Source organism: Plasmopara halstedii (genome assembly GCF_900000015.1).
Source record: "Plasmopara halstedii genome assembly, contig: Scaffold_614, whole genome shotgun sequence".
Classification (NCBI taxonomy): domain Eukaryota; phylum Oomycota; class Peronosporomycetes; order Peronosporales; family Peronosporaceae; genus Plasmopara; species Plasmopara halstedii.
In genome coordinates this window covers 705,208-722,342 of record NW_020187532.1, presented here as the reverse complement: position 1 = coordinate 722,342, position 17,135 = coordinate 705,208, and the positions used below count along the sequence as shown (strand labels likewise).

The window sequence follows — 17,135 nt, the reverse complement described above, 5'->3', positions numbered from 1 at the left end:
CATCATGGCAACATTTTCGTCAAGTGAAAGGAAATGTCCGCATTATGGACGGCGCTGTTATGTGCTTGCTGAGTGCTGCAAGAAGTGGGTGGGCTGCCGGCTATGCCACGACACGATGGTGGGTGACGACCATGTGATTGATCGCTTTGCTATAAAGAGGATGCGCTGCAACTTATGTCAAACTGAACAGCCCGTACGGTCAGCATGTCCCTTACTTGCTTGACCTATTGATTGACCTCATGACGGTTGCCGATTCATATTGCCTAGTGTGCTCAAAAATGCATCCGTTGTCATGAAACGATGGCTGTATACTTTTGTTCCATCTGCAATCTGTTTGACGACAAAGGATGGGAGAAAAAGGTTTTTCATTGTGCTCAATGTGGCATCTGCAGGTGCGTGTGTAGCTTAATCTTGAGTGCTATAAAGATGTAGGTAACAGTGTTATGGGCAGAGTTGGTGGTCGTGAGAACTACTATCATTGTACAAAGTGTTGCGGATGTTATCCCCATTCACTCGAGGCCAAGCACAGGTGTCTCGAAGGCTCCATGCATCGCGGGTGTCCTATCTGTCTGGATGTACGGTATTCTATGTTGATGTGATGCATAAGTGGATAATTTGCTAAGCAGTTCTGACTGAAGGCAACTTTTGACTCACTTGAACATGTCAATGTGCTACCATGTGGTCATGTCATGCATTCGAGCTGCTATAAAATCTTCTTGAGGCATTCGTACGTAAGATGAGGGTAGCATAGATTTTGTGCAATTTGTATAAACTTTGTGGTGCTCGTGTTACAGCAACACCTTATGTCCACTTTGTCGGACGTCAATATCTGGAAAAAATTGAAAGGAGATTGGAGCAACAAGGCTAGTGACGAAGAAGATGACGGTGATAGTTCTGTAGTGAAAACGAGGTTGAAAGTGGTGCCAGTGCTTGAAATGACTTACATGACTAGTATCGACGATGACAGCGACTTGGATGACGACGAAGCAATCAACGCAGAGCATAATGTCTGGCCGATTGGCCATCAGCCATAGATTAGCAAATAGATTTTGAGGTAGGAAAGAACAAAACAAAGGAAAGTGCAGTAGCTGCTATAGCTTCATTTGCTTGTGGTGTAGACACCGCACAGACAACATACGACTACAATGACTACAGTACATAGACTCATTCTGCTGCTTCCATCGTGCATGCTCTGTAACTTGCAAGTTTATAAAGTGATTCTTGCTAGTTAAAATCTCTCTCTTTGTTTATGCGTTGCGATAGCGTCCGGAAAATAAACGTGCCGATTGACTGTACCGTGCTGCCGACTTGCAGTCGAGCGAACAAAAGCCCGTATAGCGACTGGTTCCAGCCACAAAGCTGCGTGTACACATGCCACATTGCTGCCAATCCGCACTGTGTTCGCTAAAAGCCTTTCGTCGGCCTTCGAGCTCTTCGCGGCTCACGACTGTTGAGGCAAAAGAGCTGCAAAGTTCTGAACGGGTGGTCGAGCGCTTACTAGCGCCTGCAAGTGCTACGGGCTGCAGCTGCTCAACTTCTTCCTGCTTCCTGTCGCGCATGGTGAGCTTACGCAGAAGCTTTCGGGTTGAATCGCGTAGTCCCATTATATCGCTTGTGTCTGGTTGATTCAAAAGTGCTAGACGATAGGTGCAGGTCTTACAATAAAGTCGGGTATGTCTTGTCTTTCTGGCGGTACCTTAATGGCCCAAAAAGAAGGAAAGGAGCGACCGAGGCTTTCCAACTGGTCGATTGCTCGTGCAGTCTGTTGGGATCAGTCAAAACTTGGTCCACGCGAAAACTAAAGCAACAACTTGTACTTTTGTGTTCACCGTCTGGAAGCAAAGAAATGGCAGTAAGTCAGATGGATTTTCTGTTTATGAACAGATTTCTGTCATGTTGGATCAGTCGTACCCACCACTTCAACTACAAATTTCTTGCTGGATGATCTACCAAACATTACCAATAGCGAGAAAAAGAGGTCTTTACTGACAAGTTGTAACTATAATTTCACTACGTCAGAAGTAGTCCTGCTATGAAAAGCTTTTGATCACGTCAAGGGGCCAGCTACAGGATTAGGTTATATGTAGTCAGAATCTATGATCTGGGGTCTTGTAGCAGATTACGTCTTGTGAACGAGACGGTATTTTACGCTGGTCATCAATTCAAAGCTAGATTCAATATTGTCATCCTTGATACGTTGGGTAATAGACGACATTGTTGTTAGAAAACTTTGCTTCTCAATGCACCAAAGAGTGGCAAGCTCGATCGACGAATTACAGACACGCTTAATGATGGCTATTTAACACATGCAAGCTATTGAAAACCTACATTACTTATTACTGAGCTATCTAAAGCAAATTATATAGCGTATATATAGTCACCATTGTTTGACAGACATAACAAATGAAGCGAGTCTCTACAATCAAATATGAGATATGTATACGTCACGCAATAAGTGTGCAATTAGTTTGATATAGATGTTATTGTTTATCAAGCAAAATCCAAATAATGAAATCTTACAATCATTGTCTGTACATTCACGTGTACTCTCTTTATTAAAAGACAAGCTCTATCAGTCGAAAAAGTAGTTGAGTGCAAAGTAGACGCCAAGTCCCCAGACCCATCGAGGAATACCAAAACCGCCGCTTTCCTCCTGCACTTCGGACTTTGGAATCGAGAGTTCTAGTAGTTTTTTTGCAGTATCTGCATCTTCAATAAGATGATCGACTGAAGCCGGATGTTTCTCCATTTTTAAACGCTTCTTTGCAGCAGCAGGAACTGTATCACCCTTAACGACTTCTGGACGACGTCTAGACAGTGACGCCACTTCTCCATGAAGCTGGCGCATGTTCAATAAAATTGCCTGTTGTATTGCAACAATTAATGTGGTTAAAATCTACCATAAGCATGTCAAACAATGCATTCGTCTACGCACTTGGTTGCTCTTCAGTAACTCAAGGCCAAGCTCAAAGTTCTTTTGAGCCAAATCGGTATGAAAGTACTCGCCAATTGCACGGCATCCGTTAAGAAATGGTGGAAAAAGTGAGTGCATCATGGCTATGAAGTCATGTACCGTCATCATTGGGAATAAAGATGGGGTCAAACGCCCACCACCGTAGTAAAAATTAAGCTCCATGATAAAACAGACTACACACGCAGCCAACGACCACGAACGCGCTAATCGAGCCTTGTCACTTAGTGTCGTTATGAACGTGATCACAGCCCAAAGAGCGTAATATGTCAGCGAACCTGCAAGAGTCTCAATCTGGAGTGACCAAAGGTCCTTCTCCACAGCATTTTCACCGAATAAATCGTACAATGGGCGTTTATGGGCATCTCCTAAAATCTGCATACCATAAAACATCAGCCTTAATCATCAATTGCACATTATGATTGAATTTACGTCAAACGCTAATCGAAGACGATTAAATTCTTCGACGGCAGAGGGTGATGGATTTTTATCCGGATGAAGTTCCACGGAACGCTGACGGAAGGCACGTTTAATGTCCGCATAGGAGGCATCACGATTAACGCCTACAACGTGATACAAATTTCCTTCTTGCTCATATAGATCCATACCCTACAAATATGTCAGCAGACGATTAGTAACAGTTGAAAGTCTTCAAGTGGTCGAACGCACCACAGTGGCGACAGCGATGGCAACGAGGAAGGCGACGGCGTAAAAGAAACCTCGACGCTTTGAAAAACGTCCTGGCTTTAATATCCACGAGATCACAGGAGAAATGATGAGCATCTGCACGAAGAGGCCTTGAGATGAGTCAGTCGCGCCCATACTGCCAATATGCTTGGACCGAATTGATATATATACGCGTCAGTAGATGTAGTGGTAATGGCTGAAAGTTACTAAATGCTAATTTGGTAAACATATAATACTATTTGCAAGATCAGAAAATAATGGTCACATAAGAATATACGTAATTATTTATATACAGATTGATTAGCTAGCCCAATTTTAGCTTATATACATGCAGTAGTAATTGCAATATGGTATTGCTTTTCAGTTAATTTTGCCGCACGAATTGCCACACGTACTAATCCAGTACTATCCGGTTCTCGTTGCACACAAGTGTTAGTAAGTTAAGGGCTACTATGGCACTGAACTGTTGCGATCGCCAATCTGGTGTCTGACCTGTCTGCAAGTATCAGACACTGTCAACATAATCAGACATGATTGGATGCAAATTTGACTACCGAATCTCAAAATCTAAACTGCATTTAAATGTTTTGATACATTTAAAATGAGTACTCCAAATAATATTCTAAAAAATGAAAAATATGTCAACCTTTTAAAATCCTTGAACCTAATTCTTATAAAAATGGGTCTAAACACCGTTTTTGTTTCTATCCAGTGACGTCGTCACACAGTCTTGTGACGTTTGTAGAGGACGAGAATCAACGTCACTCTTTAATTCACTTCCTCCCACTCAAACGTCATGGATTCCACGTATCGTGACGAGACTCCTGAGTTCTTTCAACCTACTCGTAACATTCCACGTGTACATGAACAAAATGTCTTTCAAACTATGTGGATTGGTGCAACAGCAGGAATGGGTGGAATTATTGCGGTGTATCCAATTGATGTGATTAAGACACGAATGCAAAATACTGTCAAGACAACAAGTGCAATGAATACACTTACAACGATCTTACGGAATGAAGGATTTCGCTCGTTTTATAAAGGATTAGGTCCTCAACTTTGTGGAACAATTCCAGATAAAGCTGTTTCTCTTGCTACTCGTGACTTTGTAAAGAGTTTTTTTGACAAACCTCATGAATTTCAAGCATCTTTGATCTCTGCTGCTACATCTGGTATCATGCAATCGATTGTGATGAATCCAGTGGAAGTAATTAAAGTACGTTTACAACTTGAGAGTACGTTAAAACCTTTTCAAGTGATTCAAGAACTTGGAATTCAAGGTCTTTATAAAGGATATACAGCTTGTCTTGCTCGTGATGTTATGTTTGCGTCAACTTATTTTACACTCTACGATATGGCTAAGACAAAAATGGGTGTACATGATAATTCGTCACTTGTTTCGTCAATGATTGCTGCTTCAACTGCAGGAATTCCTGCAGCTTTCTTCTCGACACCACTTGATCTTATAAAGACACGCATGCAATCCCGAAATGCACCAATTCAAGGCTTTCGAAATACGTTACAACACGTTTTAGCTCAAGGTGGTGTTCGTGCTTTATTTGCAGGATGGGGACCACGTGTGAGTCGCATCGCTCCACAATTTGGAATTGTGTTGGTTTCATTTGATTGGCTTTCGCATCGTTTCAATCCAAATGTAAACGTGCCTGAACCTGCAGACACTGATGCATATGCTGATTATTAAACATGCAGTGATATACTTGACATTAAACGTTATCGAGTTAAGAAATGATCAATCAATTTTCAAGAAAAAACAATCTACTGTTTGTTGTTATTCGTAGACTATGAAATCGTTTCATACGACAAATTCTGGCTTCTACAATGCTTTAGCTAATGCCATTGCATCTAGAAACACGTCCACATTACCTTGTAATGTTGTCTCTCCTTTTACCGTTCGTACAGTAAGCGAACCATCAATCGACTCCAACGCAGCTTGAACATCTTGAAATCTCATCGAACTCACGTAAGCTTTCAATTCTTCAATTGAGATGATCGATTCATGCTTTGCTAATACATCCGTTGAAGCAAAAAAGACAGCAGGACGAGCGACGACAAACATAATGCTAGAATCTGCAAATTGTGCTTCTTCCGATACAATTGTCACACTGTATGGAGGCTGAAGCGATAGTGGAACAGGTGTCGTTCCTAATGCTGATGCAATCATAGTTTGAAACGTTTGAATTGCTGTGGTAATCGGGCCCTTTTCACTTCCTTGTTCTTGATAAAATACATGAATCTTGTCCTGAACAACAAGACCTGCTTTCTTACGTAATTTCTGAACGCGTGTAATAACTTCCCGTGCACATCCTTGCATCTTCAGCTCTTCATCTTCTCGTGTATCAATAATCACCATAAGATTTCCTTCCGATGATACATTGGCTTCAAAGATTGTCGAATCACCTTGAAAATCTCTTTTAACTATCAAATCTTCACCCTTTAACACATGTCCATCAATTGTAACACATCTACTCGACAAATACGCAGCAACGTCATCGTGTGTCATTTGAGCAACTTGTGTCTTCACACTTGCTAAAGCTTTACCCAATCGTCGACCAAGAACACGACTATTTGTTTCTGCTTTAAGTACACACCATTTCTTTTCATCAGTCGAGAATTCAAGATCTCGCATATTTAACTCATCATGAAGGTACGTTTGAAGACGAGAGAGACCGTCGAGTGTTTCTTGTTGATTCGAAACGACAATAACTTTCTTCACAGGATTTTTTAATGAAATCATACGACGCTCACGTACAATTCGACCCATTTCAATCACACATTGCAAATTCTTCATCAATACTTCAACATCATTATCCACACGACGTGCATCAAAGTCAGGAAGCATAAGAAAATGAATACTTAACGATACTCCATCGACATCTTCTGCGAAATCTTGACCACTTGATGTCACAACATTGGGATGGAATTGACGAAGAAATTGATACATATACTCTGTAAAGAATGGAGTGAAAGGTGCCATAAGCTTTGCAAGATTGTACTCAACTTCATATAATGTCGAAAGAGCAATTGCAGCTTCAGTACTACCAGCACTTCCTTTTAAACGAGGACGATTCAAACGCACATACCAATTTGTGAGTTGTTCAATAAAGTTCACAAGACGTGGTACGACCGTATAAAGACGATAAGCTTTCATTTCTTCATGTACAAATTTAATGAGATTATGAAGAGCAGCAAGAATCCAGGAATCCATTACATTTGTTGATGCTAAAGCAGATTCTCGATCAGGCACGAACGATATTCCAGTCTCTAGTTGTAAACGTGTAGCTTGTTGAGCAAAGAACCGTGCAGAATTAAACCAAGGTAAGAAAATCTCTCGAATGACACCAAAAACACCCAAAGGTTGAAACTTTAAAGGTTCAGCCCGTACAACTGGTGAATTAATCAAATACAAACGAAGTGCATCAGCTCCATATTGTTGTAAAATTTCTTCTGGATCTGTAAAGTTTTTTAAACTTTTACTCATCTTTCGACCATCTTCAGCAAGTACAAGACCATTGACAATAAGATTTTGAAATGCTGGTTTATCAAAAAGTGCAGTAGATAAAACCATTAAAGTATAAAACCATCCACGTGTTTGATCAAGTCCTTCTGCTACAAAATCAGCTGGAAAGGTCTTTTCAAATTTCAATTGATTTTCAAACGGATAATGTTGTTGTGCATATGGCATTGAACCACTTTCAAACCAACAATCAAAAACTTCTGGAACTCGATGTAATATTCCTTTTCCTTTTTTTGATGGAATTGTTAAATGATCAATAAACTCACGATGTAAATCTGTTACTTTTTCACCTGTAAGTGTTTCAAGTTCTGCTATCGATCCCACACAAACAACTTCTTCATAATCATCACTTACCCATAATGGAAGAGGAGTACCCCAAAAACGACCACGAGAAATATTCCAATCTTTGCCATCAACTAACCAATTATGAAAGCGTTTCTCTTGTACAAAACTTGGTACCCAATATGTCAATTTATTATTCGCGACAATCCGATCACGAATACGTTCAACATTAACAAACCATCCAGGAATAGCACGGTAGATCAATGGTGTACCTGATCGATAGCAAAATGGATAACTATGTACCTCAGTTCCTTTTGAAACAAGACGACCACGTGCTTTAAGATCCTGACAAATCACATCATCAGCTTTTTTCACATAAAGTCCTTGAACAAGTGGAACAATCTCAGTAAAAATGCCATTGTCATCAAGTGGATCTGGTAATGTAAATTTATCAGTTACACCTTCACGAACACAAACTCGATAATCATCTTCACCAAAAGTAGGAGCTTGATGAACAATTCCAGTTCCATTTGAATCCGAGACGTAATTATCACCAAGAACACGAAATGCATTAGGCCAATCTTGATAACATTCAAATAATGGCACATACTTCTTTCCCACAAGAGTCGATCCTTTCATTTTGTCTAAAATTTCAAAGTCTCCACCTTTGTAACCCTTTTTCGTCATCTTGGGGTACACTTGACATAATCGCGTTTCACCTAATACGTACATTTTGTTTGTTTTCAAATCCTTAATTTTGACATAATCTAATGATTCATTCACACATAATGCTAAATTTGATGGTAATGTCCATGGAGTCGTAGTCCAAGCTAATAAAGCAACGTCTGGTTCATCAAGTAATGGAAAAGTCACAACTACAGATGGATCCGGGGTATCACGATAATCTAAATTCGCTTCAAAGTTCGAAAGTGATGTAGTACAAGCTGTCGAGTAAGGTAGAATTTTGTACCCTCGATAAATTAGATCCTTATCAAAAATAGTACGAAAGACATTCCAAACTGATTCCATGTACCATGGTTCCATCGTCTTATAATCATTCTCACAATCAATCCAACGACCAATACGCTTAACAACACGTTCCCATTCATTTGTATACCGCTGTACAATGCTACGACACTCCGCATTGTACTTGTCAATGCCCATTTCAAACACTTGTTCCTTTGTACTTACACCCAATTTTTTATTAATTTCATTTTCAACCGGAAGTCCATGACAATCCCATCCAAAGCGACGTTCTACATAATGACCCGTTTGATGAGCATAACGAGTGACTGTGTCTTTAATCGTGCCAGCTAAAATATGTCCATGATGTGGCAAACCCGTAGCAAAAGGTGGACCATCGTAAAATGTAAATGGTTTACGGTCTTTCGATAGTTCAAGGGATTTATGAAAAGCATTAATACTTTCCCAAAGATTTAAAATCTTTAATTCTTCATCAGGAAACGAGATACGTTCAGGCAACGAACGCATTGCAGCCAAGTCTTGAGCCATTTCTGTCCGAACAAAATGGTGAGGGGTGGAATTCTGAACGATTGGCTGTCGAAACAGTGTACCAGAACACTGGTACACTGCACAATCATACTGAATATTATTGTGTACATACACCAATTGTACGAGATTTATGTAAATGTGAATTTGTAAGATGGGACTTCTTTCTATGGAATACGTGGGCTGTAAGCTTCACGTTAAGCGATATCATACGTTACAATATGATAAATTTTAAATTAATGTCACTTTTGTAACAGAGCAGTTACTCTACAGGCTCTTGGGTCCGCTCCTGAGTGAAGTGTACGAACACAGCCACTATGTGGCTTATACGCGAGCTGTTTGCGTTGGCACTTCCTTTGTGCATAGTATACGTATCCTCGTTGCAAACACTTCATCAATAGTCATGGGTCTGATCTTCTTTCGCTTTGGCGACTCAACATATGACACACAGATTCTGCAATGTGTAGTGGGTGGTGGCCGAAGTAAAGTGCGCATTTTGCATTCGTAAAGTCTAAGATGAAAGTCCAACTTTTGTTGGTGTAGCTGCGTAGGAGTTGACCAAATAAGTCTAGAAATAATACAACTCACATTTTTTGAATAATGCGCTCGCACATTATACCATATATGCTATCGATACACAAGTGAAGCGAATTAATTGCACAAACTTAGAGCGCCGTTATGAAGTATCGTTGCTCACTACTGATGTGGATAAGACTGACAGGGTTCCGTAAGAAAGAGGTCCGCGAGATAAATGGATCGTTAGCCTTCTTACCAGTCTACGTACGTAAAGTTGAGCCCACACTGCGATGTGGACCGCGATGAGGCTCATACTTCTTTTGTTGTTGTCAGACATTGCGCAAACTTGAGCTCTGTGAGCACCCACTGCGCTTGGAGTTATACTGCAATACTTGCAGATCTGTTATTCGGAATAAACAAGCTTCAGAAGCCCATTCCCTCATGGTTAGCAAAAGGCGCGTCAAGCTTCTGAGAAATGTGCGATATTCTTGGCCGAAGGTCAAGAGCCATACTACGTGAAAAGATAGGTAATCTAAAATAAGAATGATTAAAATGTCTCTGAAATACGGCTCTGCCCTCACATAAAAAAACATGGCAGATCCACTCACTTAGAAATGTTGTCTTTTAGGCTCCGTTTTTCTACTTAATACTCCGTGCTTGATGGCTTCGAGAAAATATCCAGCCGCGGCACTCACGACGACTTCCAACTGGTCACCAACGGGGTACGCCTTGTTTAGAGAAGCCACCTTGCCCGTTGACAATCGATAGAGTCGCAACGACATTTGAGAACTCTATCACGTCTTGATGATGGAATTGTACCATCGTATTTTGATCAAACACCGCGTCGAAGTCTTCATACACTATGCGGGCGGGCCTTCCTATGAAACAGAGGGCAAAACGAGCGCTCAAAAGTTTATCTGTGAACGCTTTTCGACCTCGCACGTCATATCTACTCCGGAGTGCCGTCTGCGCTTGGAACAGCATTCGAAAATTTCAATAGTGTCGGTCTTTACTCGCTAAAAGGGGGTGACGCGAGCTAAGCGACCCTTTTTTCTTCCCTCCTGATAAGATTTAGACCGAGAATGATTCCTTTGTAAGCTAAAATCGCGACACGGCAGTCATGCTGAAGAGCGATCTCAAATTGGCATGATTTCTTGAGCTAGAGTCTACTTTTATATCGCCTGATACTAAATCGTCCGGGTAAGCCCGCCGATTACTAACTTTTCCACGTGGAGAAGCATCACTCTTAATTATCGAGCATGTCGGCGGAGGAGACCCACATGGTCGGCTCTTGCAAGCCATCTTTGTTTTGGTGGCACGTCGACTCGCTTCAAGTGACTCGGTGTGCTGTCGATACTGCAATTGGCCAGATTCTGAATGCACTCTCTGAGTTGCGCCAGTGAACACCTGGCTTGAGGTACTCTCAACGTCTTATAATAAAGCTGTCGCTTTAAAGAAAAGGGTAAACTTTGATAGCTCAGCTGTAGGGGATGCATGATACGTTATAATGGGGTTAAACGTACCCTTATATGAAAGGGTGGGTCACACCAGATGGTGTTACCGTACATAGGTGGGTATTACACAAGTTAGTGTAGCCATACAGTGGTGTGCTACACCGTAACAAGAGGGCTGCCGTAGCTCTTTGCTTAGAGGAAGCTAAGCTAAGGTTACCGACCTTACGTTCTTTCCAAGAACCAGTACGAGTGTGGCGGATTGCGATTCGCTACCTCCAAGTACTAAAACCTTAACCAAGGCAAGCGAACATCTCTGTTCTAAATCGAAACTGTATTTAATTGTTTTAGTTGCAGAAGAGCCGCCAATATCTAAAACCGTGTTCCAAATTAAGTAATACCTCTTTAGTATAGCAAAACCTTATTAATATAGTAATATGCATTACCACTGGCATTCCTGCCATGTGGTGGCTTCTTGTTATGGTGTGGCCACACCACGGTGTGGTTACAATAACTTGTGTAATACACACCTATGTACGGCGGCACCATCTTGTGTGACCCGCCCTTTCATACAAAGGTACGTGTAACCCCGTTACACTCTCCCCCATTAAAATTGGGATATTCCAATTTTCCATTTCACATTTAACGGTCACTTCATACGAGGCTCGCGTGTCTAAGATACCTTAACGTTATTTAAGAGCAACTTTGAACCTTCTCCGCTTTATGAGCCCTGTGTCTACGACACGCAAAACACCCAGCCTAGCAGGTAGCGATGGAGCCCGCGAGCAAAGTCGTACTTCTTCTTCTGTACAGGGTGCATCTACGGACAGTACGTCCGCGGCTTCACGGGAAGCACATCCCAAGCCCTCGACAACTGAGCGCAACACAACGCGCCCGCCCTGGGCGCGGATTTCCTCGTCGAGGAGTTGGAGAAAGTCGAATACGAGTCAGACACTCATTTTCCAGCATGAGATAACGAGGAGGATGAAGTGTGCCAACGGCGCGACATGGGCCGAGCTCAACCCTTGCGGGCACCATGTCCGTTCCCCGACAAGCCTTTCGGCTTCCGGGGAAAGTGATATATTTGCCAATCGCCTCGAAGAGGCACAAGAGCAGCAATTAGAGGCTGCTCACAGGGCGGTACTCCTGCGCTCGTATCCACGTTCAGTCTTAGACCCTTGTGTGGAATACGGCTTCCACTCGGCGAATCCCGCTACTAAGGCGAAAGATGCGATCACTCGATCGTAAGGAGTCTGCGTAGTCTAGTCCCCGGCCACTACACAAGTTTAGCTTGACCAACGAAAAGCTCTCCGAGCTCGCTTTTTGATACCCCAACAGATTCCTATGGATTGGTATCGCGCTCGACTTCGAGCTCAAAAAGGAGGTGCTCCGTTTCCTGCAATGCGGGCCAGCCTTGTGGCGCTGGTCCCAGGCGAAACCGCTGCAGATGACGAAGAGCTCTTTGAGCGATGTGTGCAGCGGCACCGAAAACATCTTTGCTGTCTACCTTATAGCGAAGCCACAAGGAATTGGACGTGCGCGTTGAGCACCATCTTAGATTTGAGTTTGCCAAACACAAGGCGTAACGCCAACTTATTGTCGCCCTGCGACATATGGAACAATTCATAATGCTCCCGCGAGCTATGTGGTTTACTCACATGGGTGAGTCTACGGCCACCCAGCTCAGGGCCATAGCTTAGCTCAGCTCATGGTCCTCCGACTTCCCTGGCTACTGCCGAGAAGCGCGGTGCGCACGTCGACGCGAAGCGTCATGATCCCTCTGACATAAGCGTATACGACGTCTGGGCAGTCTTGCTTAAGTGGCACCTCAAACTCCATGAGTTCTCGGAGTTTGGATATCCCCGCCACTTCACATGATGTTGGGTTAAACCCCGATGACGTCGTCGACCCACAAGGCGTTCCATGTGGTAGAGGATGCCAACATTCTCAACGAGAAGAGTCAGCGGGCAATGACGACTTGGTCGATCGCCGTCTGGTGACTCGCGATGCTCTTTGAACGCTGGAGGTTAGGTCCGTCGTTACGGTACTTTGTCGAGCATCTGTCCGAGGTCATATACCGCTGTGCAGAAGACCTCAAAAGTCTGGGGCACTTTGTGCACCGACTTCCTCACGTTGAAAATTATCGTGCTCTGTTGGAGCGGCTCCTATCCGTCGAGCAGGCGAATACATCACTTCGTACGACGGTGGAGCGCCTTGCGCCGTTAAAAACGGAAGTTGGTTGCACTCCACGCTCAGAACCAGTTGATGGCTTACGTATGGGTGGCCGAGCGCCTTTGGGCGCTGCCCCGGCTCCAACGCTTCCGCGTTCACTTGCGCCGGATCCCGGTTTGGCTTAGGAAAGCCCACAACGAACATTGGGTGCGTGCGCATCCTTCTCGGAAAGTTCAGCGAATACGCTAGGCCACGCATGGCCACAATCTTAAAAGGTCCAATAAACCGTTGAGGGAGCTTCGTCTTAAAGACAGCACAAACTGCATGTGTACGAAGGTTTTTTGCATTTAATAAAACCAGGTCTCGACCTCAATGTTTGTTTTCACCGTTTTTCTTCCTCTTTTGTCTTCATATTCCATCTGCGTGTCTTGGCTTTCAGCAATCGCATCGCGAACGTGTCGTAAGACACTCAGTCTGATAGACAGGAAGTCTCCGACTTCTTGACGCGCGGTGAGGGGGCTGACATCAGCTAGCCGCTCGACTATTCCTCTCCCGCCAAGCTCTGAGCCATGGAATGGCGGCGTCAGCGGGACGCGAGGACTAACGAGCAAGTTCACGGAGAACGGCGTGTAGCCGGTAGATGAATGCACTGCATTGTTCGAAACAAACTCTACGAGTGGCAACATATCGCTTCAGCGCTTCGGCGTCTCAGCGCAGACGCTGCGAAGAACATCTTTAACGACGCGATTCACGCGCTCAGTCTGATCATCGGTCTGCGGAGTGGACATAGTCAACTTGATGTCCAGCACTATGAAGATTGTAGATCAACCCAATGAAGCGATTGACTTCGAATGTCGAAAGACACGATCGACAAACAGCGTCGCTACACCGTCGATGGTGTCCGGCACTGCCGCAAGATGAGTCATCTTGCTCAAACGGTTCACGAAAACCACCACCACCGTTTTACCCGCCGAGTCCTTCGGCAGGTCAAACACAAAGTCCATGCTCATGAACTGCCAACACCGGTAAATTGGCCAACGACGCCACCGCATTCGGAGAGGGTCTCACGCTTTGGCATGTCTCACACGTGCGTACATATGTGCTCGTCCATTTGTACAGCTTGAGACACCGGTAGTGGCAACTCACAGAGTTGTGCGTCTTCTCACGACCGAGATGACCATTGAGTGTGGTGTCGTGGGCCTCATAGAGAATATGGTACTTCAAATCTCATCACGAGGAACCACAATTCGTGGTGTATCTGTTGAATCGGTGCTATAATACAGCAACTCGTTATTCAAGAATATAGATGTAACCGTGCGCGCAAACACGTCGACAATTTCTTGTCCGAGTTCCCAAACTCCTTGCTCCTGAGAGCCTGTAGCAGAGCTACACACATACCATTACCGGCACGGATTGATCCGTTACGGACGAAGTTACCGTCGTGACACGAGCCAGCTCATAATTCGGTTTGCGTGACAACGCATCAGCTAAAGCGTTCCGCTTTTTTTACTTATACTTCATCTAGAAGAAATATTCAGAGAAGATGAGAGCCATCTGATCATCCTCTGCGAGAGCTGTGGCAACTGGGTCGCAGTGCGTTATGATGCATGATCTGTGTAGATCACAAACAGCTTTGAGCCAAGCAGGTGCACCCTGAACTTGACAAGAGCATACTTCATCGCAAGTAATTCGATGTCGTGAACTGAATAGTTTCTTTCCGGAGCATTAAGCTGGCAAAATTCGAACGCGATCACCCGATCTCACCCCTCGGCGTCTGCTTGCAGCAGTGCACAGCCGATGGCAAAGTCCGAAGCGTCACCGACGACTCTAAAAGGACGATCGGGGTCTGGTCTGGCAACGCCAGTATTGGTGCATGAAAACGACTGTCTTTGACGCTGTCAAAAGCCCCTCAATGCTCGGTGTCCCAACACCATTTCTATCCTTCTGAAGGAGACCTGACAATGGCCGAGCCATTTCCGCATGATTTGCGCCATACTTGTGCAAGTAATTGGTGAGGCCAAGCTACTTGCGCAAGTCCTTTTGGCTTCTTGAAACCGACCAGTCCACAATGGCCTTGACCTTGGCGGGATCCGCTCGAAGGCCACGCTTCCAAATGAAGCACCCTAAATAAAAGGCATTTCTTCAGCGCCGAAGATGCACTTGCATACAGCTTATTCGTAGCATGCACTTGAGCACCGCTCTCAAATGGACGATGTGGTTTTCACATCTGTCCTCCCGTGCCCCGCACGAATGTGGCCGAAAAATTTGTTGAAATTTTGTCTACGCATACACCCGATGGGGCCTAAAAATGAGTTACAAGACGACTTAATATTGTTAATGCATTTGAAAGCCCTTGGAGCATCACTAGCCACTCCCAGAGCATCCCGCTAGGGGTACTCACTGCTGTCAGCGATATATCGCTCGCTCTCATGAGTAATTGGTGATAATCATCGGCCAAGCCGAGTGCGCTGTACTTTGTACAACCAACCATATTGCTCTGGAAAATTTTTAGGAATCGGCGTCTGTGCCGGAATGGTGGCAGCGTTTGACTTATTGTAAGCGTAAACGATACGCCACTTGCCGTACGGCTTCCGGACACAAAAAGTAGGTGTCGAATGGGGATACTTACTCATTCCTGCGACGTCCTTTGCACGAAAAGGCGTCAAATACGTCACACCGCTCCTTGGTCAGGGGCCATTGGCGTGTTTCGCAGTATTCGGTTCCCGGAAACAGGTCAATCTCATGACGCACACTTCGGTTCGGAGGTAGGAACGACGGCAAGTCTTTGGAGACGACGCCTTGAAATTTCTTCACCAGAGAATAGTACGGACCCGAGGGGTCCTTCAAGATTGACGAATCACATTGAGCGTTCAGCACCCTCCTAGTGTCCCCCAGGATAGCTTCTTCCAGAAGTGACGACGAGTTAGTCTCCTCGTTCGGTCTTATAATGACCACCTTGGCTTAATTGCCAGCCTTCAATATACCGCTAAACTCGTCGAAGGACATCCCGTCCAGCTCAAGAAGAGCGTCCATCGAAAATTCTCGAGGGTGATGTCGCCGTCTTCCTTTCCTGTCATACCATTAACAAGGATGTACAGCTGTGCGCTGTCGTCTACGATAGGCACACCCTGGCTCAAAGTCGACGCCCTGCGTCTTGCAAATATCATACGGCTTCGCCGTCTCCTCTCTATAGAGGTTTACGTCTCGTCGAGACTAGTGGGAACACGCACTTGGCGTCGTCCAGTGTCCCCACTACCTGCTCCACCGGAGCCTTGATGTTATTAACTACATCCGACAAAGAGCTGCTATTTCCGCAGTATAGCGTGCCAATTCACGCACATCAGAAGGGCCTTGCCCAGGATGCCTCGGACCTCGTCCGACCATGCCGCTCTTGGCATGCAGCGACTGCTTCACAACGTGAGCAGTGCTCAGTGGGTTACGTGCCACTCCACGTTCAGCCCACGAGCCATGCTTGGGACTCTTGTCCAATACACGATCGGTTTTTGACAAATCGCATACTTCGATATCATGCACATTGACCGATACAGTCCAGTGTCCGCGCCTATGGCGCTTCTGCTTCCTAGCAGAGGTGGATTCACGACTCACCAAAGCTCCGCTAGGAGACGTGCGCGTAGCAACCAAGGTCTTTGACCTCCAATCTATTCATAGCTTATGGTGTTCCAACCATTCCATACCCATATCCTGCATGCAACAGTGTTTCACGCTATCTAGTCAAGAAACTTGACACCGAGGTCCACAGGGACCCTCGGTACAGTGACACAAGTCTCCGTCGCTAAGCGAACAGCAAAGGTGTCACTGAATCGCGCATCCAGCGCCTCAGCATACAGCTGACGCCCTTCGATCGAGGAGCGTCGAGAATAATTGCCCGACACACCAGAATCGATTAGGGTTTTCTATGGCTTCTCAAACCCTTCACGGTCGCTTTTTCGACCAGCAAGCCCGGCTTGCACACACGTTCCGTGTTCAAAAGCACACAGCTCTTCGGGGCTGG

At 44.6% G+C, this 17,135-nt stretch overlaps 5 protein-coding genes across 5 annotated transcripts; 2 read left to right on the top strand and 3 right to left on the bottom strand.

The window, feature by feature from the left end:
* Positions 1-4: 4 nt before the first annotated feature.
* Positions 5-843, top strand: PHALS_12178 (zinc finger (chy type); the record flags this gene model as incomplete). Its single annotated transcript, XM_024727677.1, has 5 exons — positions 5-193; positions 268-392; positions 452-575; positions 639-727; positions 795-843. The coding sequence occupies 5 exons, from the start codon at positions 5-7 to the stop codon at positions 841-843; spliced, it is 576 nt and encodes a 191-aa protein (XP_024578231.1).
* A 404-nt stretch (positions 844-1,247) lies between these two features.
* PHALS_12177 (uncharacterized protein) lies at positions 1,248-1,604 on the bottom strand (the record flags this gene model as incomplete). The annotated part of the gene is made up of 1 exon (XM_024727676.1): positions 1,248-1,604. One exon carries the CDS (start codon positions 1,602-1,604, stop codon positions 1,248-1,250), a length of 357 nt encoding a protein of 118 aa, XP_024578230.1.
* Positions 1,605-2,572: 968 nt separating this feature from the next.
* Positions 2,573-3,793, bottom strand: PHALS_12176 (Molecular chaperone (DnaJ superfamily); the record flags this gene model as incomplete). The annotated part of the gene is made up of 4 exons (XM_024727675.1): positions 2,573-2,863; positions 2,936-3,346; positions 3,404-3,580; positions 3,641-3,793. The coding sequence occupies 4 exons, from the start codon at positions 3,791-3,793 to the stop codon at positions 2,573-2,575; spliced, it is 1,032 nt and encodes a 343-aa protein (XP_024578229.1).
* Positions 3,794-4,454: 661 nt separating this feature from the next.
* Positions 4,455-5,360, top strand: PHALS_12175 (ef-hand domain-containing protein; the record flags this gene model as incomplete). Its single annotated transcript, XM_024727674.1, has 1 exon — positions 4,455-5,360. The coding sequence occupies one exon, from the start codon at positions 4,455-4,457 to the stop codon at positions 5,358-5,360; it is 906 nt and encodes a 301-aa protein (XP_024578228.1).
* A 132-nt stretch (positions 5,361-5,492) lies between these two features.
* PHALS_12174 (isoleucine-trna ligase) lies at positions 5,493-8,987 on the bottom strand (the record flags this gene model as incomplete). The annotated part of the gene is made up of 1 exon (XM_024727673.1): positions 5,493-8,987. One exon carries the CDS (start codon positions 8,985-8,987, stop codon positions 5,493-5,495), a length of 3,495 nt encoding a protein of 1,164 aa, XP_024578227.1.
* Positions 8,988-17,135: the final 8,148 nt, after the last annotated feature.